The following is a 21,516-nucleotide window of genomic DNA, read 5'->3' on the forward strand; positions in this document are numbered from 1 at the left end:
TAATTTACTCCAATGACTCTTTAGACTCTTTACATTTATTAGTTATTTTTCGAAGATCTTCGGTTAAGTGATGGGATATAATTGTTCTGAGTTGTTGTGGTCATGTCTGAGTGTTCCTCCGTACTTACCACCCTGATACTATGAAAGGTACAATATCCCCTATCCAAAGGTACTTGAGTAGTATTATTATAAATACCTAAAGTTCGTACATACTTACTTAACATGCAAGAGTTCCTACATTTAAGTCATAATATAAAAATGATATAAGGCGATGGTAAACTGCCGAGAGATATATGCAGAGATTTAATACATTAAGCTCCCAATTGGTTGCATCAAATTAGCCGTTTAAGGAGGTAGATTAGATACCATAGAGGAGCCATATCTCTTCTTGGATCTGCTATATTAAGACCGAATTTCTCTAGAACGACCCTTATCAGATTAATATACAGATATATCTATGAGTATCTCAAGTATATTTCCTAGTGATCTCCCTCGGCCTGGGGAAAGCAATCTAAAGCTCGTCCCATACGCAAAGCAAAGCCCAAGGCGAACGATATCCCTATTCCAGCGTCCAATGTAAACAGAGAAAGAAAGAAAGAAGGAAAAAGAAGCATGGATTCTTTCCGAAGCGTTTTCGTCAAGGCGTCAATAGGCTTGGCTCTAGCAGTTACTGCCCTCGCCGCCCCAAACGCAACAGCGGTCCCTCTTGCGGAAGGTTGTGCAGCATACCCCGGCTACGACAGCGCGACAGACATGACGGGACCTCTGCGCGTGGTAGCCGACTTCACGGGCACCGAGCTCGACGGCTTCCGGTTCGTTCCGAAGTTCGCGATCGCCGTCGGCGGCGGCAGCTGGGGATTTGTACGAACAACCTCCCTTTTCCTTTTGTTAAGAATACCCACCTACCTAAGCCACCCTAGCTACTTCAGGTGCCTACCGATCTAAAGAGACACACCCAAGAACTAACATCAGAGATGTCGATGTAAATTAACAGATGGTAATACCGACGACCGAGGATAATATAGCTGAGACTCCGTTCCGCTGCGGTAACGGCACGCTCCAGGCTCGCTTGAACGTGGGTATCCAGGGCGATCGGTGGCAGGCTTTGATCGCGGCCGGGACGCCTGCCGAGTCCGTCTTCGGGTTTGGCCTCCCGGACCTTCCTGATCCTAACTACCATCTCAGAATTTGGTATGTTTGTTTTGAACACCTACCCCTATATTCCAGCGAGGACGTCTATAGTCCCAAGTATTTGAATGGCGTGAGTAGATGCTGATATGCGTGTGCTTAGTATGTCATGAGCGTTATTTCAATTGCCTCCTTGTTCCTTAATTACCTTCAAGATATCGTCAATCGTCAGATTCTGCTGAATCTACACGTTAACGTCGAAAACGAATACCAGCGTAAGGGCAATTAGAGCGCTAACATAACCCAGATTCGCACATACTAGATGGAACCGTGCAGCCGGGAGTATTTTTAGGCGCCGTCAATGTTACCACCTGGGGCTTCAACTACCAGAACAATACCGAAGCGGGCGAGTACTACTTCGTGAGATTGCTGGGCCCTAATAGCAACAATCTGGCGACAGGGAAACCGCTGAATCCAGGTGAATTTACTGGATATATTAAAATTACCGCCGCTTGAATACTGCGTATTCTACTTTAGAGACAGCTAGGCTGGTGCTATGATAACATAACATCTGTGTATCTAAGAGGATTAAATGCATCCTCTGAAGTATGAGCGTTCTAGATCGAGAGGCCATGGGGAAAATCTAGGAAACATGGCAATCTAAATAGTATAATCTATAACTAACCTGTACCACCAAAGCATTAATCCCATATCCAAGAGAAGGCGCGTACCCAGCCATCCGACTTCTCTTGAGGTTCGTCGGGATATTGGCTCGCTTGTAAAATCGCATCATCAAGGGGTATGCTCTTGAGTGACGTAACCCTAGTTTTCTTGACATATTTAAATATCAAATACGCACCAAGCACAAGCGGTATGTCCCTGCGTGATTAGTTAGTATAAAAGTTCATAAAAAACATCAGAGTATGATACGTACAAGTATGCCGAAATGAAGCCGCTGGCGCTCCAATTTCCTGCAGTGAAAACCTCAAAACCGCCTGTTAATAATATGATAATGCACATGATGAGAGCTAGAATGGAGCTGTAATCTGGACGAGAAGTTAGCACGTTATTCATCCACCACCTTTAGACATACGCAGCTTACAAGACCACCAGTTGTGCCATGGTAACCGCGAAGGTTGGATACCCTGCTTCGTCACAGCTAACTTCAGTCGAATGTGGTTGACCAAAATTGTGATCCACGAGACCAAGACGCTGGCGGCCGTCAGATCAACAAGGTACCAGAACACGGTCAGCGCGCTCGAGTCCAAACTCAGGAAACTGAGAAACATGAAAGCAGTGTAGAACAAGACGCAGGCGTAAGGGGTACCCCAAGAAGTAGTGCGGAGGAATACACGAGGCGCCTGCCCTTTCAAAGCTAAGGCGTATAGCACACGAGTGCCAGATAACAAGGTCTGGTTCGAGGATGACCATGCCGACGTAATTACAACGGCGTTAACGACACTCGGGACGGCGCTGATACCGGCGGCCGAAGCTGCAATAACGAACGGGCTCTGGGCCGCGGTGCCGGAGGAATCGTTGAGCCGGTCGTCATTGCTAGCAACCAGTAAACCAACCACGAAGATAGCCAACATATAGAATAGCAGGACACGGATAAACACACGCTACGACCAAAATGATTAATTAGCTGCTATCCTAGTTTGATACACTCAAATGTAAGGTAGGGTTAGGTTAGGTAATTTTGAATACAATACCTTGCACGCTCGCGGGATAGCCCGCGCCGGGTTCCGCAGCTCGGCGGCGGGCATAGCGATGGACTCGACGCCGGCGAAGGAGAAGACGGCGCTGGCCAGGACGCTCCAGAAGCCCAAGAAGTTACCCCAGCTTCCGGAGGCGATGTGCTCGACGAAGGGGCCCGGGTCGCGCCAGTACTTGAAGCCGGTGGCGGGGATGCCGGGGACGCCACCGGCGGCGACGATGACGTCGAAGATGATGAGGAAGACGATGAGCAGGACCTTGAGCAGGGCGAACACGAACTCGACCTCGCCGAAGACGCGCACGAAGGCGATCCCCACGATGAACGTCAGGGTGATGAAGCTCATGATGTAGGCGGCCGGGTGCACGTCATCGGTCCAGAAGGTGAACAACACGCATATCGCCGTCAGCTCGCTCGGGATGGACAGCGCAGCGCCGTAGACCAGGTTCCAGCCTACGGCAAACCCGAGGGCCGGATCCACGAGGAACTCGGCGTGCCGGACGAAGGAGCCCGTGACGGGTAGGAGGGCGGCCACCTCGCCTAAGGCAAAAGTTACGGCGCATACGATCAGACCGACAATAGCATATCCTAATAAAGCCCCGAGTGGCCCAGCCGTTTGTATAGCACCGCCGAGACCCAGGAATAGACCGGTACCAACAGCACCGGCGATAGCTATCATAGAAAGGTGTCGCTGTCCGAGACCACGCGACAGCGAGCGAGCCTCGGTAGCAGTAACCAGATCGGCATCGTGGTCATTGCGATAAGAATCGAGGACATCCTCGTGTACCATACCGTTTTCGTAGCCCATGTTATCTGCTGCTGAAGAAGACGAAGAAGAAGACGAAGACGAAGACGAAGACGACGAGCTTTGGAGACGACGACGCGACTCAGCGAGAAGCGGCTTGGTGCTCATGGCGAGATTTAAAAGGAAGAAAAAAAAAAAAGATGGGCTACGGCTACGGTGCTACGATGCTACGGTAGCTAGGTAGTAATTGGAAGAAGGGGACGTTTGGAGGATTTCCCAGGGTGTAAAGAGGTACCAACTTACGCCGTGAAACCGTCTAATGGCGTAAAATATACAAGACGAGTTTAGCGTCGAGGTGGTCTCACCGAAAAAGACGGATCTGCGAGAGACAAACTGCATTGGACACGAATGCATAAAACATAAAAAAGGTATTGCGCCATATTGTTCGACCATCATGTAATCAAACCAACCAAAAGAGGCTTTGTTTGTATTAGGACATCGAACATGGACGTTTGGGCTAGGTAGGTATTTGATATGAGTATGGGGTTTTAAGGACCAGTGAAATAATAGTGCTAAAAATTTAAGGTTAGGACCCCGGTTAATTACCTATTTTTATGTTTAGCGTACATAGTAATAGTAACAAGGATCAAGCAAATGAAACGGCGGGATAGAGTTTGACGTGATTCGCGGTTGTTTGCTAAAGACTTGAAGATTTTCTTAACTATTGTGGATAACTATAGTTAGTATACTTAATAGTATTTATATTGTCTATAGCATCTTATCAGATCGGAAACCTATAACTACGGAAAACGAGACCTGAAAGTTTGCATTGGATCAACTTGGCGTAAAGATAATTCAGAACAGCGGTTAACCAATCTGGTTGTTCGGATAGAAAGGTCCAGAGATGTTCAACTACTTCATTGTTGAGTCCACATCCTATCGTGACTTGTCCTTACATACCTACTTGAGACTTGTTCAGGGGGATTGCTTCGTCCAGCTAGGAAGACAGTAGACTTGGCAGGTTGATTTAGTTTGCTTCCAAAGATCGGTCCGTCGCATTAATAAAAGTTCGGTGTGCCGAGAATGAAAGAAACCCGTCAAATAGAGAGATTTGGTGATGAAGAAAGATATAGACATATTGCCTATACAATTTTTATTAGTTGTGTCTTTCGAAAAGTCAATTTCGACATGCGTAAGAAGGCATTCTTCGGAAAACCGAGAATTAGTCTTGGTGTCCTTGGTGTCCTTGGTGATGAAGTCAAGATACCTAGGACAAAGCAACAATTGACAACTCTAGACTACCTCTAATATATAAGTCTTACCTAATTTTCCATATAAATACATGATGTTGTGCGACCTCGACTCAGAATGAATCATACTGGATCATTTCTTGGCGCATTATCGATGTTCATTTTACTCTACCAACCCCTTGAGTATGGAGCTTCAACTCATCATGAATCACTCTTACTCACCATGAGCCATTCCCACTCATCGTGAACCCATTCTTACTTATAATGAGTCGCTTTCTCCTCATCGTGAACTAACCCCTACTCATATCCCGTCAGCAGTGATGCATCGTAGGATTTTTCTTTGTAGAGTAGAAGGATAAATAGACGCAGTGACAATTGCCCATCTTGTACATAGATTTCGTAGCTACTATGTAGTCGGGCAAATATGAATCGACCTTCAATCAAGTCAAATACGCTTTTATGTTAGTTAAGACATCGTGATATGGTATGTTATAGAATCTCTATATCCATCCCTCTTAACCAATCCCACAATTCCAAGATGACAATCACGTTCCCTCAACCGAGAAATAATTCTGCAGTCCTTCTACGGGACATTTTAAAAACACTTCACATGGGGAAAAAGAACGAGTCGACATCGTCTGAGAATAACACAACATCCAATTTTAGTATTAAGACTATACTAAAACAAACTTCCGAGACAACCGGGAGTTTTGCCCATCTCCCCCAGCCATTTCTTTGCTAACCTTTCCCGCTCTTCCCAGAATTCAGCTGCAGCATGCTGCGCAGCGCCGCCGTCTCCGCCTCCTGGCGAGCGAGGCGGAGCCGCAGGTCGTCGCGCTCCTCCTTGACGCTCCGGAGCTCCGTCTCGAGCTCGTTGATGCGATCGATCCGCTTCTGGCGGTACTTGCGCGCCGCGGCGTTGTTGCGCTTGCGCTTGAGAGCCGTCGCTGGGTCGATAGGCGGCGACAGGCTCTTCGCCTTGGCGGAATATTGGCTTGTCGGGCCCGAAGAGGACTCGGGCATCGTTGGCGGCGAGACGGACGGGTTCTGACTGTTATTATTATTGTTTTCCGCGTCCGACAGCGGCGGTATTTGAGAACCCGCGGGTGAAATGAATAGAAGATCTGGACTGAGTTCACAGCTAGGTAATAGAGTCTCTGAAGCTGTTGGTTGTTAGTAATTACACACATATAGGGTAAGACGACATAATATAGAATATATGGCGTATATAAGCGTGACTCACCGTTCAGCTGTCCGTTACACTCTTCATTTTGAAAAACGAAAGAGGTCCCCGCCCCTTCGAAAAGGGGGAGGGACCAGTCTGCACCATTTATACTACTGCTACCATTCTCTGAAAACCCCAAGGACCAATTTCCAACTAGAGGCTCGATCGAGCCCTCCAATGACGGGAAGAAATCCGCCGGCCCTAGTAGGGCGGAATCCCCCCAATCAAAGGAATTATGTTGATTTGGAGACGGCTCCCTGGTGCGGCCGATAGTATCCGACGTAGGCGAGCCTGGAGCAGCAAGCGACGAATGCGACGATTGCTGCCATGACGATATGTTAAAGTAACCTCGTCTCGATTCTAGGTTTATTGTATATACGCCGTTCTTATGGCGAACGGCGGAGCTTTCTCCCACTTAAAATGGGAAAGGGATAAGAAAAAAAAGATGAAGTTGGAGAGGGGAAGATCAACTTTGGGGGTTGTTTCTGGAATCCGGCTCTTTTAAGTTAGGTACCGTTGTACCAGATCTTATCCGGCTCGTCTTACTAAAAGAGATCGGCGCTTCCGTATCTGCACAATTGCACAGCCATCAAGCCTTTGCATTACATTACCTATGATGTGGCAGGATTTTGCGAGTATCGAAGGCGGTCAATTAAGTCAGCATTCAATCTTGTACCCCACTAATTAATGTACGTACTTACCTAAGGTAGTAGTAATTATTTCACATGCCTTATTTTCAGTTGCTTTAGCTTACCTTTGACTTACATAGGATTAGCTTATTGACATAACCCCTCCACATATCATCATCACATACCTTAGGTTAGGTACCTCTTATATGCACTCATACCCATGATTTCAAACTGCGGCCCGCCATGATAAACGCAGTTTTGGTCTTCAACGGCCAGGGCCAACCTAGGCTTACCAAGTTTTATACCCAGCTGGTATGTACCTATGTTTTTCTGATCTGAGCTTATTATATTATATTATATAGTATAATATAGTATAGTATAGTATAATCCTACCAATAAAACTCCGATTCTGACGAAATCTTCTTCTTACCCGCAGGAAACCAGCATCCAGCAGCGCCTCATCTCCGAGATCTTCACGCTAGTTTCGAACCGCCCGGACGGCGCCTGCAACTTCCTGCCGCTGCCCCCTCTGCTCGCGGCGTCGGGCACCTCGCACTCGGCGTCGGAGCCGCACAACGACGTGCCCTCGCTCGTGACGTACCGGCACTACGCGACCCTGTACTTCATCGTCATATCCACGTCGACCGAGTCGCCGCTCGCCCTCCTCGACCTCATCCAGGTGTACGTCGAGGCCCTCGACAAGCTGTTCGAGAACGTCTGCGAGCTCGACCTCATCTTCAACTTCGAGACCCTGCACGCCGCCCTCAGCGAGATGATCGTCGGCGGCGTCGTCATCGAGACCAACCTCGACCGCATCGTCGCCGGCGTCCGGTCCCAGGGCACCATTACGAAGCGGCCCGTCAACGAGTCTAGGGGCACGGGGCTAGGCGCTGGGTTAAGCGTGGGAGGGCATTTCGTATGGCCTGGCAGGTGATTGATTCCCCGCGCCCGTGTACCGGCACGGAGTATACATGCATGGAGATGGTGTCTGGCGTTTTTTTTTAACGAAGGTTTACGGATTGGGGCAGGCATGAATAAGAGAGAGAAAAAGACAGAGAGAGAAGCATCGTCTTTTTTTAGTACAGTATCCCGACTTTATATACGGGTGCAAATAACATCGAGTGGGTATTTTTAAACACCACCGCCGCCGCCATCACCACTCCTAAACTCCTACCATCCAATGCAATGCGAGGCTCGTAATATGCAGAGAAGGATATATATATATATGTGTGTGTGTGTGTTATTTATTTGGAATTCGGAACGGGTAGCATATCGGGGACTCGTCTCTCATATCTCTTTTCGGGCGAGAATGCGCCCAGCGTGTTCCAGAACTTATCCCTTATCTAAACATCATAGTCAGACTATATTAGGTACATATATATATATGACGCAGCGACTTTTGGGAAGGATTTGACGTACCTCTTTGAACGGCTGGTTCTCGGATTCCCACTCCATGAATAAGACCGCATAGACCAGGACAGCTACGGTAGAAACGCAATGTCAACGCAAGCGCTTCATAACCTTTAAAATTTAAAATACAGGACAGGCCCTTAAACTCACTAGTTACGCTGAACAGCTGTACCAGCCGAATAAACTTATCCCACCGCGGCCGCGCAGTCGCTAGCTTCACCCTCCGCTTGTAACGCCGTTCGAACCGGAACTTTTCCTTCTCGGAAAGCTTCGAGAAATCGGGCGGCCAGATCTTCTTCGGCTTGTATGGATTGTTGTATAGCTCCCTCAAAGGTTTTGTCGACGCATTTCTTACGTTGAGAGATATAGGCGCTCGCAATGCCGTTCTTCGTACTAACGTTGAAAACATGTCGGCTGCCGTCCTTCGATTCCGACAACTAATTTTGGTATGCGCCCGCAACGAAGTTCCGAATATCTCAACCGCGGTTGATTTTCTAAGGTGTGGCTTGCTAACGAGCACAGCCCCTCGATTTACTACTATTAGCCACATTGCATTACTACATACATGTACATACTAGGTAGGCATGTACAAACATTAGGAGGCAATGATCATGATCATTCAAGTCACACTTCCAAGTCCCGTATTCTCCAATAATTGTCCTAACCACCAAATAGTAGGCGGAATTAGATGTATTCAGAAAAGCTGGGAGCTGGCTTGAAGCCATATTATAGTATAGGCTATATGTCCGCCATACCTTATCACGATCCCTTATTTCTCATTGACTTATTTAACGCTGGCTTGCTTGAACATAATGCAACAACTTCCTCCCAAGAATCGATCCTACGTACGCCTCTGGTATCTCATGCAAGCCGGTCTATGTTTTATCGCCCCGAACAGTCTCGTTAGCCCTTGACTCCCTGCCGTTGCCCTATTCTCAGCAACTGCACTCACCGTTACCGTTGCCATGATGATTATGGTACGAGTTGGTAACAGTGTCGAATGACAATCAATACGTTCGCTCCCACGAGGTCCACCAAACTCCAACATTAGCTGCCACGGCAAGATCCAGCATCTTAATGCCCTCGTCAAATATGATCAACTTTCCCATCTTAGCTCTCTTGCCTCGGTTGCCGCCGCCTGCCTTTTCCCTGCCCAGGCTAAGGTCAAGGTGCCATTCGCCGTCTTCATCGTGTTCGAGACCATGGAACATCTTGTTGAATTGACTTTGTATTTGATCCCTAGCCCTAGCACCCCCTTCGGTAGATCGCTTCTCGGCGAATAATTCGCTGCTGGGCAAGTTGAATCTCAACTCGCTGATTGGCTGCCCTCTTGCCTTGTGGCCTCCATGCCCTGACTCGTGTCCATCTACGAGTGGGTTGGAAACGCCGCCGCCGTATGTGGGTAGGATATGATTACATCTGAGACTGCGTCCAGCGTTCCCGGTCACGAATTCGCAACGACCACCCCATGGACTATAAAATACGTAACCCCGGGCTTTAAGGCCTGGAGCAGGCTGGGTAATGACAGGAGCATCGCCGCCGTCGAAGTCTGTGCCGAACGAGGCTATAGACCCTTGGCTACTATGACGCGCGTGCTGGACCTGATTGCTAGGTAAACCTAGCCGCTCTTCTTCCGAGCGACTGCGATTATGGAACTTTTCACGCAAATTGGTGGCAAAAGATTTCGAATACGACATCATAACTTGGCGTTCAAAAGTATTCGAGTTCGATCCATAAACATCAAGTCGTTGGAGTCGTGATCCAGACGATGCGCTCCCAGGGCGTATATCAAGACTGGATCTTATATCCGCTGGCGGGTGAGTGGGCATACCTCGAAACTTAGCATAGCCAGAGGTCTCCAAGTGTATGCTAATCGAGGGAGACGGTTGGTGGTGCCTGTCGTCGCTAATGAGCTCAGGATTCTCTAGTTGGAAGGAATCTATCTTTCCAACATTCCATTGTTGGCCTGAACTAGGATCTCTTCTTATGAGGGTTAACGAAAAGGGAGTAAAAGGTCTAGGGGGCGATTTGGGCGATGGAGATCGGCCATCGATATACGAAGAAGCATATTTGTCAGTGAGCTGCTGTAATGTTGGCTGGGCACTAGGCCGTGGTGGTAACGGTGGGGTTGCATCAACATTTGATGCAGCTTGATAGTTAGGTGGTTGATTAGAGACTGGTGGCGGTGGTAGGCTCCTTTCCGAAGGATCTAGATTACCCGGGCGAAACACCAGGGGTTTTCGTTGTATGGGGCTCGTCGGGGTTGCGAATTGAGACTGTGGGGGCCGCTCGGACAAAGGAGCGGATGAACCAGGTTGATGAATTGCAGTTCGGATCGGAAGCTGCGCCGAGCCGGCACCGGCTTGGTTCTCCTTTCCGGAGGGAGGGAACTGAACGTATTCATCTGCTCGCGACGAGGCAAGACTTGAAGTTCCCGGTACAGGTTTTCTTTGGATCTGATTGCCCGACCTTGAGCTCTCACCGCTCGTTCTAGGAGACGATGAAGGCTTTGGCTGGCTGCGAGGGGTAAGAGCATCATCCTCGGGTGTGTTCAGGTGAACATAGTATAATGAACTGGCCACATCTTCTGCCGTAACGTTCTTAACCTGAGGCTTTAAAGTTGAGAGAATAATGTCTGGGCCAGATGTTAGAACAGAACTACAATGTTGGTTCGAATTTTATGCTATCTAGGCCTACCCCTCGTGCCGGGTACTCTCGAAATGTACAGAGTGATCGGATGCTGCTTTTCTTCGTTTGGCTTCTTTGGATACTGAGGCGGGTTGGCGGCCAGGTAATTAAGCGAGGCCAGTGAACGAGCCTCGACATACTCCTCCATGCTTCGTAGCGTGTGTAATGTAATTCGGCTGAGCGCTCAACTGTATGTGGACGAATGGGCTAATGATATAAGAAAAAGGAATTCTGCCAATAGGCGTAAATTATTTTTATTACGGCGAGGGCAATTGACAGGTGAAAATAATGTTGGTGAGGTGCTGGTACAAGCCCGGCGCAGTGAAGTTTATTCAATCAAGCCACCTCGTATCGAGGGACTTTGTCTAGAGTTTGTCTGCCAACTCAAGGCTCAACTATGGGAACGGGCTGGATCTTAATATAAATAAAAACTTGGCGGGAGGTTGAGATATTGCAATCGCAATGTCTGTTTTATAGGTATGATCCGATTATCCGAAATTGAATAACAACAAGTGTTAGTTATTAACTAGGTTAAGTAGGTTAGGTACCTTTTATGATAGGGAGTCGATCGGTAGAAGCTGGCACATAACGAATTATTGAATGCGTCAGCGTTGGGGCTGAGTCTGGTTGAGTTTGTTAAGTTTTAAAAATGCTTGGAAACGTTTTAAGTCGTGACTTTCGTGATGCTCTCTCTGGCTTTTCTTCGTTCTTTCCCTCTTTGCCCTGTCTGGCTATTTAAATCATCGCTTATACCCTTATATCAGGCACCGTCCAACCAACTGGGACCCCACTAACAAAAGCGCTTAGCAAACACCTCTGTTACTGCATATGCATATTACATAGTAGGTACCTTAACTTTAGGTGCACGTACTAAGTATCCCGTAGGCAGGAGTTAAATGATAGCCTATCTTAGGTACATATTAATTGGGTATCTCAGCTGTCACTTCCAAGGTTCCAACTGCAGCACATGTGTAATGGCAATGGTAATGGGGTCTTGCCACAAGCTGCCAGCACACATCCAATTCACGCATCCGATTAACTTGACATCTGTCATCATCATTTATAATCCACGTGCCTCTGTGTTAAATTCATGCCGAAAAGACTTTTAGGTAGAGATGAAAAAAAGGAGAGGGCCAAAATTGATTGGTAGAAATATAAACCGCAGTGAGAAAATAGTTTCGTCCAGCCGCTTCGCTAAGCCCCTTTTTCCTGCCTCGGGACCCGCGGGGTTTGTTTGGTGTAAGTCCTAAGGCGGTAGCTATCTCAAACCCCCTGACTTCACCTGTGCAATGCAGTTACATATGAAGTACCCGAAAAATAAGAATAAAATGAATATTATGAAGAAGTACAGGTGCTCTATAAATAAATTAAAGGAGGGTTGTTTGTCAATGAGATATTGTCTTAGATTAAAATGTCCTAGGCGGGTAGAACATCTGAATAACCTCATATGCCAAGTTTTGCTGTTAAACCAAAAAAGCTAAGATGCATCAGATGTCATAATATAAATTGAGCAGCGGAGAAGAAAAAAGTGAACAAACAAAAGATAAACAGTGACCATCGAACTCAAGAACCTCTGGGTTGCAAATCCCATCACCAGTTATTGAGTTTGCTCAACCCAAAATATAGAAAAAGCATGTGATAGACGTCACACTTTGTCCAGGTTTCTATTCAAAAAGAAAAAACAAGTCTTGTATAACATAGGAGGTACCTAACCTAACCATACACCTAACTCACTCGCGCTTATCCAATAAAACGAAATCCATTCCGCGTCTAGTTATATATCTCTATCTACCCGACGGAATAAGTCTATTTTTCTTTCTTTCTTCTTCTTCTTTTTTTTTCCAAACAACGTAACGCTTCATAGATTCATAACATCCAGGGGTTCGTCAAGTCGGTTTCGGTTTCGGTATTTGGTATTCGTCGGCCTGGCTTATCCAATATTTACCCATCCATTGGACCCAAGCCTAGGGGGAAATAGCCGTTCAGGTAAGGGGGGGGAAGAAAAGAAAAGGAAAGGAAAATAAGGATATATATCTAGCCTTCGGAGTGGTCGAGCTTGTTCTTCTCCGAGAGCGACGACGTCGGCGACCCGGCTCGGCGCAGCTGCTTCTCGTACCGGACAGTCGCCCACGCCGACGGCGAGTCCTTGAACATGAGGTCGATCTCCTCGAGGCTGCGGCCCATGGTCTCCGGGAACAGGAAGTAGACCGAGACGGGCACGCAGGCCGCGATGACGGCGAACACGATGTAGTACTTCCAGCCGATGCTGTAGATGGCCACGGGAGTCACCATCGCGACGAGGAAGTTCCTATATGATCCCCACGTGTCAGCTACCTTACTACCTTACTAGGTATATACGGTCGGACGCCTTGGCACGCATGAAGGCCAAGAGGTTCCAAGAACCACGGGAGGGAACTTACCAGGCCCAATGGTTGGCTGTCGAGATCGAGCTCATGGCCATGCGCAGCCGGAGTGGGGCGACCTCGGTGCAATACAAGAAATTGGCGCCAAGGAACCCGATGGGGACGAAGGTGTTGTACAGATAAATAAAGCAGCCTGCCGCGATCTGCGCGGCTCTGTTGGACGTGGGGAACGATGTCGCAACGGCGAGTGCTATCATGCAGCACGACACTTCAACAACGATAACAAGTCAGCAGCCGTCCTTCTTACTCCTACGAAGCGAAATTTCGGGAAAAAACCAAACACGCCATAGAAGCAATAATGGCTGCTAAGATGGGTTGAAAAAAAGGGGGGTTGGGAAGAGGAAGGGGGAGGGAAAGGGAACGTACTGCCAACGCCGCTGATGATGAAAACAACGCGTCGCCCGAACCGATCGATAGCCACGAAGGCCAGGAACGACGATAGGAACTTCCAGGTCAAGGCACCGGCGGAAAGGATGCGCGAGGTTTCGCTGCTCAAGCCGAGGTTCTCCTGGAAGAGGATCGGCGCGTAGACGCTAATAAGATTGCTTCCACTGCGCGGAATTTCTCGTTAGCTTCCTTCTTTCTGTGTCTAATAGAAGACGCCAAACCAGCATGCATGCTACTTACGACATCTGCTGGTAAAACTGCAGGAGAATGCACAGCCCGAAGCGGTAGACCAGCTTGTCCTCGCCCATCTTGAGGAGCTGGCTAAGCTTCGCGCCGCCGTTAGCCGAGAGCTCGAGCGAGAGCTCGATGCCCTCGATCTCGGCGAGGACCTCGGGCGCGTCCTGGGGGAGGCCGCGGAGCACGGCGAGGTTCTCGCGGGCGAGCTCGGCCTTGCCGGTCATGAGGAGCCAGCGGGGGGACTCGGGGAACGCGTAGACGGAGGCGACGAGGACGAGGGAGAAGAAGCAGGCGATGGCGATGGGCGGGCGCCAGGTGACGGCGCCCGTGCGGAACTCGAAGAAGCCCAGGTTGATCCAGGACTCGAGGACGTAGCCGAGGCAGATGAAGAGGCCGTCCAGCACGACGTGGCGGCCGCGGTTCTTGGCGCCCGACGTCTCGCTCTGCCACACGGGCACCAGCGAGCTCAGCTGCCCGACGCCGAGGCCCACGACGATCCGGCCGACGATGAACTGCGGCAGCCCGAAGGCGGCCGCCTCGAGGACCTCGCCGACGAAGGTGCAGACGGCGGCGAAGAAGATGACGTTGCGGCGGCCAAACTTGTCGCCGGTGTACGAGCACGAGAGGGCGCCGAAGAGGGCACCGATGACGAAGACGGCTACGACGAGGCCCTGCAGCGTCGACTTTTGGCTCTTGTCAGAGCCGACGGCGTGGACGGTATCGATCTGGGGGAACGTCTTGACCCAGTCGTTCTCGGTGATCAGGCCGCCAATACCGGCCTGGTTGTACCCGAACAAGATGAAGGACGGGGCGACGATAAGAGCCGTCTGCAATCTGCTCAGGAGGTGGCCTTGGAGGCCGAAGTATTTGGAAGATGCCATATTATTACCATATATTTCTCTTATTTTCTCTTATTTCTCTTAGGTCATAGGGGCGGCAGAATAGGAATGGAAAAGTGAAGGAAAGAGGGGGAAGTGAAGAAGAGGAGAGGTAGTAAATGTATAAAGATTTGGATGTAACGGATAGCGGCGGTAGCGGTAAAGGTTAAAAAAAGAGCTAAAGTTATACACCTAAGCTTACGGGTTACGAGCTACGAACTACGAGCTACGAGTTACTACTATTACTCCTACCTTAGGTATTTTTTGGCTTAGGGCGGGAATCGGAGATCTGGAAAACGACGAACCACAAGGAAGAGCAATTAGGGTAGTCATGAATTTCGGAGATGTGGTTGGTAATCGGAATTAGCCACTCGTTCTTCCCCCAGCATCAGCTCTCGTTTGTTGCGGAGCCCCATGGGACCGAATCAGCAAAAAAAAGAAGGGTTTTCGGATGTATTTCTGGGTCCCTGGGAAAGGGGGGGAGGGGGGAGGGTTGATTGAAAAGACAGGTGATCCTAAACCTTGAGAATAGGTGGCGTGGTGGTAGATGGTGGATTCTAAGACGCGTACCTTGCACATTTTGTGGTATCGCTATAGTATCGTTATGGTATCTCTGTCCATCAATGATCAGACTCGGACCCAGACCCCCATCATACCGCGATCTCTGCAGGAGGAACCCCCCCTGGTACATACTACATAGTAGTAGTTCGTATCGCGCTTGATGCAGTTACAACGGTTACGGCATAGAAGTCGCGACTAGGTTGTTAGTTCGCGGCTTTTGCTCGGTCTAGTGGATACACGATTCAGGGTCGAGGCTCATTTTGGCTTTTTATACCCGGGTTTTTGAGGGGTTACGTATTTGCCTTACATATATCTATGTGCAAATATGTATTAGATATACGTGATACGTTCGAAACATACATCATATTATATTACGTAGTATGCGTGCGTACAGTATATATAAATTGACATGTGGTGTATGTCAAACTTGAGATATATTACCAATTTTTTGTCTCTTTTTTCTTTCCAAACCGTCTTGCCCTTGGAGGTTCACCACCTAACATGCATTAGGTAACCAGGAGGTGGAAGTAAGTAAACACAAATCGGAATGACAGAGCTCTGTTTGTTTGTTTGCTTGTTTGTCCTGTCCTGTCCTGTCCTGTTTGTTTACCAATCTCCAAGGTTTCTTCTTGTATGAGAGTCTCCAGACTAGATAGCCTCATCCGTCATAAGATCCTTGTCAGGATTTACTGACGAGGCTCGAGGGGTACAGTGGGTAGACTCAAGGGTCTTTTTTTTTTTTTTTTTCTCTCTTCCAACGTTCCACATAGATCATCTCACCATCTCTTAACTCGGCGGGGACTCAACAGTCAGAGATCGCCGTAGGCCTATGAGAGCCAATTGATAAATCCCGCACCGTCAAAATTCCTATAGCTTCGTTTAACAAAATGCGGTGTCCGCAAGCTAAGCTAGTTGCTAATATACTATGTACCATGTTGATGGACCCTGTAAATGAGAAATGAGGCTAGTACCTAGCAATTCCATCCTTCTTCATATATGCACATCATATTCCCCCTGTCACTTCTATTTCCCCGCCGTTATTCGGCGGTCAATTCGCCAATTCTTCTTTCAATTTCCGGCACTCGTCTTAGCAACACATCCAGGTCTTCCTTTTCGTCCTCGAGCTTCAACCTCTTCTCGGCGTCGAGCTTCGTAAATACATAATGACCCTCTCCGTCGAACTGCAAAATCTTGCTGTGGTACTTCCACAAACTCCGTCGATGGCTCACCGTCATCAGTGTGATTCCTAAGGCCTTCGCATTATCGTACATGACCTTCTCGGTCTCCAGCGTCACACTGCTCGTGCATTCGTCCAGGATTGCGTACCGCGGCTTGTGATAGAAGAGACGAGCCATGGCCACACGCTGCTGCAAGCCACCTGAGAGCACGTCGCGCCATTCAGCTTCTGCATCCCAGCCCTCGGGGTAAAGATCTACAAGGTGCTCGAGAGAAAGAATCTTGAGGATATCTAGCAATTGGGCATCCGTGACCCCGCGCGCACGAACACTCCGTAGACTATCGGGGTATGTGATTTGCTGGCGAAGACTTCCCCGCGATAAGTATGGCCGTTGTGGAATGTAAAAAATATCCGTGAAAGGCGGCTTGTAGACTGTGCCACCATACACAGGCCAGAGGCCCCCTAGGATTCGGAAAAGACTTGACTTTCCGCAGCCGTTTGGACCAACGACGAGAAGGTGATCACCTTGCTTAAGCGAAAATGACAGCGCTTTTACGAGAACATCGCCATTGGGGGAGATAATCGGCACGTCGATAAATTCGATGTCCTTACTCTCAACTATCTTCCCCCTGCCCTTTAATACCGCTTCGTTATCCTCAGTACCCGAACTAGATACTAGCTTCTTCTCGAAATGCCCGGCCTGGATATCGTCCATAACGTCCAATAGCGATGCAACACGCGACGTGTAACCGGCCAACTCCATGATTTCGCGGTAAGAAAACATTATCCGCCCAAAGGCATCGGATGCGCCGAGTAACATTCGCCTGTTGGTTACGAACGACTCCGTTCGATCGCCCATGCTAGAAGTGCCGGCTAGCTGTCCGGGCAATTTGAAGAAGACGGGTACACTGCAAAGCAGAAGACCCAAAGCACCCCAGAAATATTTAATGACAAAATCCTCCATCACGCCATGGTAGAATCGCCGACGTAATATGTAGTTGACGTGCTTGATAAGCGTAAAATAGCCCTTGTCGAGAGTGTCCTTCTCTACTTCGTGGCCGTGGTATAGCGCTACCTCTTCACTGTGATCGATAAGTCGCGAATGTTGAAACCGGAACTCGCCTTCCAATCGTGCTTCGTCCGCAACGTATTTTCCAAAGGGGGGTGTTAGGGCGCGCATGACGTTGGCTGATAGTTGGACCAATAAGGACATGAACATAACGCCTTCGCCGCCGACGCTCTTTGACAGCGACCAAGTGTAGATGGTCTGGAACACGTTAGTTTTCTGTTACAGACGCCACAATATGCATAGGATCTCACCATGTCTAGCAACGGCTTTGCCAGATTGCCGTATAGCTCAGCCAAACTGTTAGAGAACTTGGCAACATCGACTGCTATAAGCTGGTCTGGGTTCTTTATCCGATCATCAAGCGCGGAGATGCCGTAGAAGGTGAGTTGGGAGAGGTATTTGTCGTGAATATACTGGGTCAATCGTGTTCGGTAACTGAGGGATAACTCGGCTTGGTGATACGAAAGCTAGAAGATGATTAATTAATGAACGGCATCAAACGAATAGATCCGAGACTAGGCTTCTTCTCACCATGGAATTCGTAAATGTTGCAGGAACAGCAATTAACATCCACCACACAATTCTTGTGAGGAATTCCTTTCCGTTCCCTTTTACAAGTGCCTTTACGATTGCGCCATCCATCTCGGCAACTTTCAAACTGATGAGTGTTCGCACAACTAGGAAGAAGCTATGGCTGAGGAGAAGCCGAGCCTCCTTGCTCCGTACGCCGGGGACGACTATTTTAAGCAATTTTAATAGCGACTTAAAGAACTCGCGGTCCAGCTCAACTTTCTTCTTCTTCATGGTCACATCTTCACCGTCGCTCGAGGTGGTACCGGATCGTCGCTTAGCTGTCTCGCGTGCGGAGGCAGCCTTTTGCTCGGAAATGGCATGTCGGACGCGGTTGACGAGTGCGACGAGTAGGGTAAGATAAACGGCGCGTGAGATCCGGGTTCGGTTCTGGGCGTACAACGTCGTTAAATGCGCAATGACGCTCTTGGCCGACCGATCGGATAGAACAAGTTTGGATTGTACCGCCATGTTGGTGGTCGATTTGGGAGATAAGGTGGTCGGCTATTAGTTTAGGTAGGTACCTTAGGTAGGTGGGAGGTAGGCAGTCTCTTGCGAGACGACGACGAGGAGCTGAAGCTCGTTTACCTCGAAGTGAAATAAAATAAAATAGTTAACAAATAAGATTCATCTCATAGTTAGAACAGAAATGTGCACAAAATCAAGTCGACCGAAATTTACACAACTTGGAATTATTGTGATTACATGGCTGCAGCCAGCAAGTGGTTAATAGTTGAAAGTCGCATAGAAGTTGAGTCTGAGTCTAAGTCTCAGTGCTATGAAGCTACGGGTACTTCAAGGGAAGCAACCTTAAAACATCCCTCGGCGTATGCGACCAATGCTATCGGCTTTGTCGGTTGTCTTGTCTTAGGTAGGTAGGTAAGTAATTGGTGACGTCCTAACTTTAAGCATGTGATTAACCCCAGCCTTTTCGTTGTAAGCTCCCGCGCTCCCTTGATTTCCCCAGCTGAAGTAGTGGCTGCTGCCCGCTGTTACTGGGCTTAAGGCTTAAGGCTTAAGGCTTTAAGGCTTAAGGGGTGCTAGCGGCTACTTACATGTATCAATAATTGTACCTACATCTTGCAGGTGGCTGAGGTGCACATGTGGTGTTTGAGTGTGGGGTGAAACTCGGATTGCTGCATACTATGTAAACCCAAACCAGCGCTTATCCGATTTCGTATCCAACCGCGGGGTTTTCATTTGTTGTACTATGTAAGTCTTTAACAAATTTTGAGAATGGTGGCGGCTTAACAAAAAGAGTCATTTCTTTCATTATTTCCCTCCAACTTGCAAAGAATCCAACGCTATATACCTAGGGACCTACCAAATAATAAAACGCTTCCACGATGGCCGACGAGGAAATTGCAGTTTACGATGAGGTCGAGATAGAAGACATGACCTTCGACGAGACGCTACAGATCTACCACTATCCTTGCCCGTGTGGCGATCGATTCGAGATTTCACTTATGGACCTCCAAGACGAGGAGACAGATATTGCTGTTTGTCCCAGCTGTAGTCTGATGATTCGAGTTATCTATGATCTGGTTCGTCTCGCAATATTCTTGCCATCGTGTGAATCTACATGTTGACAAAGACTTTCAGGATAACCTACCAAAGCCCGACTCTGACCCTCCGGCTCCCCCTAGCACTGAAAATCAAGTACCTCTTACTGCGTGAACATTCGCTCTGTGAAGGGCAGATGCGTGATATAATACAGATAATACACAACGAGCGCGAGAATGACAAATCGCCGAGCCGTGGAGGACTAATGGTAGCGTCGTGGAATGATATCTTGTGATGTCAAACTGCTCGGGAGGGGTATGCGATATACGGGAAAGACGAAATACAATACCGCTACATTTTGCAAGCCAGGTATCTAAGCCAGGTATCTGTCAACACAGATAAGACGTGTTAGCTTCGCTTGAAACCCCAATACCCCCAAGAAACGATCACGTTATGGCACATGCAGCATGTGCAAAATCAGCGAAGGTCTGTTGGAACCATGGGTTAGGTACGCGGCGGCAAAGTGCAGCTTAAGATCGGGGTACCGCATATTCAGTATGCAAGAAGTGCGATCGCAGATGATCAACCTGCTAGGCCAGATCAAATTCAATGCGGAAATATTATTATTAATATTAAAAGGGATCCCAACATAGGGGGGGTATATCCAAATGCGAACACCGTGAATGCCAAAAACGCTATCAGCGTCTTCAAAGCAATCCATCCCCAAAGCCCGTCCCCCAAAATTCAATATTCATGATCGTGTCCCTGAACGCCCGTGAAATACTAACCCGACCTAGTAACCCCAAATCCAGTTCATAGTAGATATAACCCAGCAGCCGAAAAGACGATTAGACCCATGACGGAAGCTTTCTCCAGCGCGGGTTTCTCGGGAGCTGCAGTCGTCAGGGGGTTCGGAGATGGTGCAAGCGAATCGGTAGAGTTGACAAGAACAGGCGTAGAGGCTGTAGCGATATCCAGACATCGATTAGCCGCATTCTTTCTGGGCGAACGGGATCGAAAAAAAAAATTAAAAAAAAATCGCGCTACCTACCCATTGAACCTGACGCATCCTCGACTTTCATGCTTGTCGAATGCGCGATCATCACTCTTTGTTGGGCAGCAACAAAAGCTACTGGGCGTGCTACGGTGGCTAGAACAGCGGATAGTCGCATCTTCTTAGCTACGAGGATGTTGCTTTTTGATATATACTATGTAGTATGGATATATAGTATGGCTACTATATAAAATTACCATTCAAACTTGATTGCGCTTTTCCTTCTTCGTGTAATATGCCCGGAAAAGGTGGTGGCACGGCAGAAGCAATGTAATGTTGATGCTGTTTGAGCTGCCTGGCAGCAGCGCATAGACAAAGGGGGTATATTGCAATATGTTGCGATGCGATGCGATGTGATGTGATGCGATGTGACTTGCTGTTCGACGTATGTAAAATCATAGGGCAGCTACAGTAGTAATAAAGATCTAGCTTATGCGGGCGAGATATTTGCGGTTATTGTCGTAGAGCATCATGGTTGGTGGCATGGCATGGCATGTGGGCAGAGAACGGTTACATATGATAGAAGACGAGGGAAGACAAGGGCGGGGGGTAAGGTTTTGGTAGTAGTTCTTTAGGATACTTTAGGATATCGTAGGTAATCTACCATCCAGGAAAGGTTCAAAGGTGCTGATCAGGGTTGCCGATCAAGGCAGGGATAGGCCGACTTACGATGCAACGATGCGACGCGGACCCAAGCTCGGCGAGTTTGCGTTATCTATCACTAAGACGCCAGCGGAAACAAGATTTCCTTATCCTCAGACCAGGCCACGTCGCTGCACGCGCGATCTCTTAAGTGTGACAAGGTGACGAAAGAGGATGGTAATTACCTATTCCGCTACAGGGAACAGGGAGTGGCCAACCTCTGAAA

General features: G+C 48.4%; 10 protein-coding genes across 10 annotated transcripts; 3 read left to right on the forward strand and 7 right to left on the reverse strand.

Annotated features, from left to right (window-relative positions):
* Nucleotides 1-612: 612 nt before the first annotated feature.
* On the forward strand, nucleotides 613-1,644 carry F4812DRAFT_455621 (uncharacterized protein; the record flags this gene model as incomplete). The annotated part of the gene is made up of 4 exons (XM_047936854.1): nucleotides 613-861; nucleotides 995-1,195; nucleotides 1,292-1,403; nucleotides 1,436-1,644. The coding sequence occupies 4 exons, from the start codon at nucleotides 613-615 to the stop codon at nucleotides 1,642-1,644; spliced, it is 771 nt and encodes a 256-aa protein (XP_047793822.1).
* Nucleotides 1,645-1,829: 185 nt separating this feature from the next.
* F4812DRAFT_455622 (dicarboxylic amino acid permease) lies at nucleotides 1,830-3,755 on the reverse strand (the record flags this gene model as incomplete). The annotated part of the gene is made up of 4 exons (XM_047936855.1): nucleotides 1,830-2,007; nucleotides 2,063-2,174; nucleotides 2,231-2,750; nucleotides 2,841-3,755. 4 exons carry the CDS (start codon nucleotides 3,753-3,755, stop codon nucleotides 1,830-1,832), a joined length of 1,725 nt encoding a protein of 574 aa, XP_047793823.1.
* Nucleotides 3,756-5,240: 1,485 nt separating this feature from the next.
* On the reverse strand, nucleotides 5,241-6,569 carry F4812DRAFT_414357 (uncharacterized protein). The gene has a single exon (XM_047932876.1). The coding sequence runs from the start codon at nucleotides 5,858-5,860 to the stop codon at nucleotides 5,576-5,578; it is 285 nt and encodes a 94-aa protein (XP_047793824.1). The 5' UTR covers nucleotides 5,861-6,569; the 3' UTR covers nucleotides 5,241-5,575.
* Nucleotides 6,570-6,755: 186 nt separating this feature from the next.
* On the forward strand, nucleotides 6,756-8,274 carry F4812DRAFT_414358 (Adaptor protein complex sigma subunit). The gene is made up of 2 exons (XM_047932877.1): nucleotides 6,756-7,003; nucleotides 7,128-8,274. Exons 1-2 carry the CDS (start codon nucleotides 6,935-6,937, stop codon nucleotides 7,623-7,625), a joined length of 567 nt encoding a protein of 188 aa, XP_047793825.1. The 5' UTR covers nucleotides 6,756-6,934; the 3' UTR covers nucleotides 7,626-8,274.
* On the reverse strand, nucleotides 7,936-8,510 carry F4812DRAFT_455625 (uncharacterized protein; the record flags this gene model as incomplete). The annotated part of the gene is made up of 3 exons (XM_047936856.1): nucleotides 7,936-8,034; nucleotides 8,111-8,172; nucleotides 8,252-8,510. 3 exons carry the CDS (start codon nucleotides 8,508-8,510, stop codon nucleotides 7,936-7,938), a joined length of 420 nt encoding a protein of 139 aa, XP_047793826.1.
* Nucleotides 8,511-8,755: 245 nt separating this feature from the next.
* On the reverse strand, nucleotides 8,756-11,508 carry F4812DRAFT_414360 (uncharacterized protein). Its single transcript, XM_047932878.1, has 2 exons — nucleotides 10,799-11,508; nucleotides 8,756-10,736 (listed from the first exon to the last, which is right to left on the reverse strand). Exons 1-2 carry the CDS (start codon nucleotides 10,935-10,937, stop codon nucleotides 9,109-9,111), a joined length of 1,767 nt encoding a protein of 588 aa, XP_047793827.1. The 5' UTR covers nucleotides 10,938-11,508; the 3' UTR covers nucleotides 8,756-9,108.
* Nucleotides 11,509-12,546: 1,038 nt separating this feature from the next.
* Nucleotides 12,547-14,717, reverse strand: F4812DRAFT_467561 (putative sugar transporter; the record flags this gene model as incomplete). The annotated part of the gene is made up of 4 exons (XM_047938674.1): nucleotides 12,547-13,097; nucleotides 13,210-13,420; nucleotides 13,579-13,763; nucleotides 13,840-14,717. The coding sequence occupies 4 exons, from the start codon at nucleotides 14,715-14,717 to the stop codon at nucleotides 12,824-12,826; spliced, it is 1,548 nt and encodes a 515-aa protein (XP_047793828.1). The 3' UTR covers nucleotides 12,547-12,823.
* Nucleotides 14,718-15,649: 932 nt separating this feature from the next.
* On the reverse strand, nucleotides 15,650-19,008 carry F4812DRAFT_414363 (ABC transporter transmembrane region 2-domain-containing protein). Its single transcript, XM_047932879.1, has 3 exons — nucleotides 18,053-19,008; nucleotides 17,773-17,988; nucleotides 15,650-17,719 (listed from the first exon to the last, which is right to left on the reverse strand). Exons 1-3 carry the CDS (start codon nucleotides 18,560-18,562, stop codon nucleotides 16,313-16,315), a joined length of 2,133 nt encoding a protein of 710 aa, XP_047793829.1. The 5' UTR covers nucleotides 18,563-19,008; the 3' UTR covers nucleotides 15,650-16,312.
* A 177-nt stretch (nucleotides 19,009-19,185) lies between these two features.
* Nucleotides 19,186-20,229, forward strand: F4812DRAFT_414364 (zf-CSL-domain-containing protein). The gene is made up of 2 exons (XM_047932880.1): nucleotides 19,186-19,635; nucleotides 19,694-20,229. The coding sequence occupies exons 1-2, from the start codon at nucleotides 19,438-19,440 to the stop codon at nucleotides 19,766-19,768; spliced, it is 273 nt and encodes a 90-aa protein (XP_047793830.1). The 5' UTR covers nucleotides 19,186-19,437; the 3' UTR covers nucleotides 19,769-20,229.
* A 119-nt stretch (nucleotides 20,230-20,348) lies between these two features.
* Nucleotides 20,349-20,987, reverse strand: F4812DRAFT_181738 (uncharacterized protein). Its single transcript, XM_047930034.1, has 2 exons — nucleotides 20,646-20,987; nucleotides 20,349-20,556 (listed from the first exon to the last, which is right to left on the reverse strand). The coding sequence occupies exons 1-2, from the start codon at nucleotides 20,764-20,766 to the stop codon at nucleotides 20,408-20,410; spliced, it is 270 nt and encodes an 89-aa protein (XP_047793831.1). The 5' UTR covers nucleotides 20,767-20,987; the 3' UTR covers nucleotides 20,349-20,407.
* Between the last annotated feature and the right edge of the window lie 529 nt (nucleotides 20,988-21,516).

This window comes from Daldinia caldariorum (assembly GCF_022478825.1).
Source record: "Daldinia caldariorum strain CBS 122874 unplaced genomic scaffold F4812scaffold_2, whole genome shotgun sequence".
Classification (NCBI taxonomy): domain Eukaryota; kingdom Fungi; phylum Ascomycota; class Sordariomycetes; order Xylariales; family Hypoxylaceae; genus Daldinia; species Daldinia caldariorum.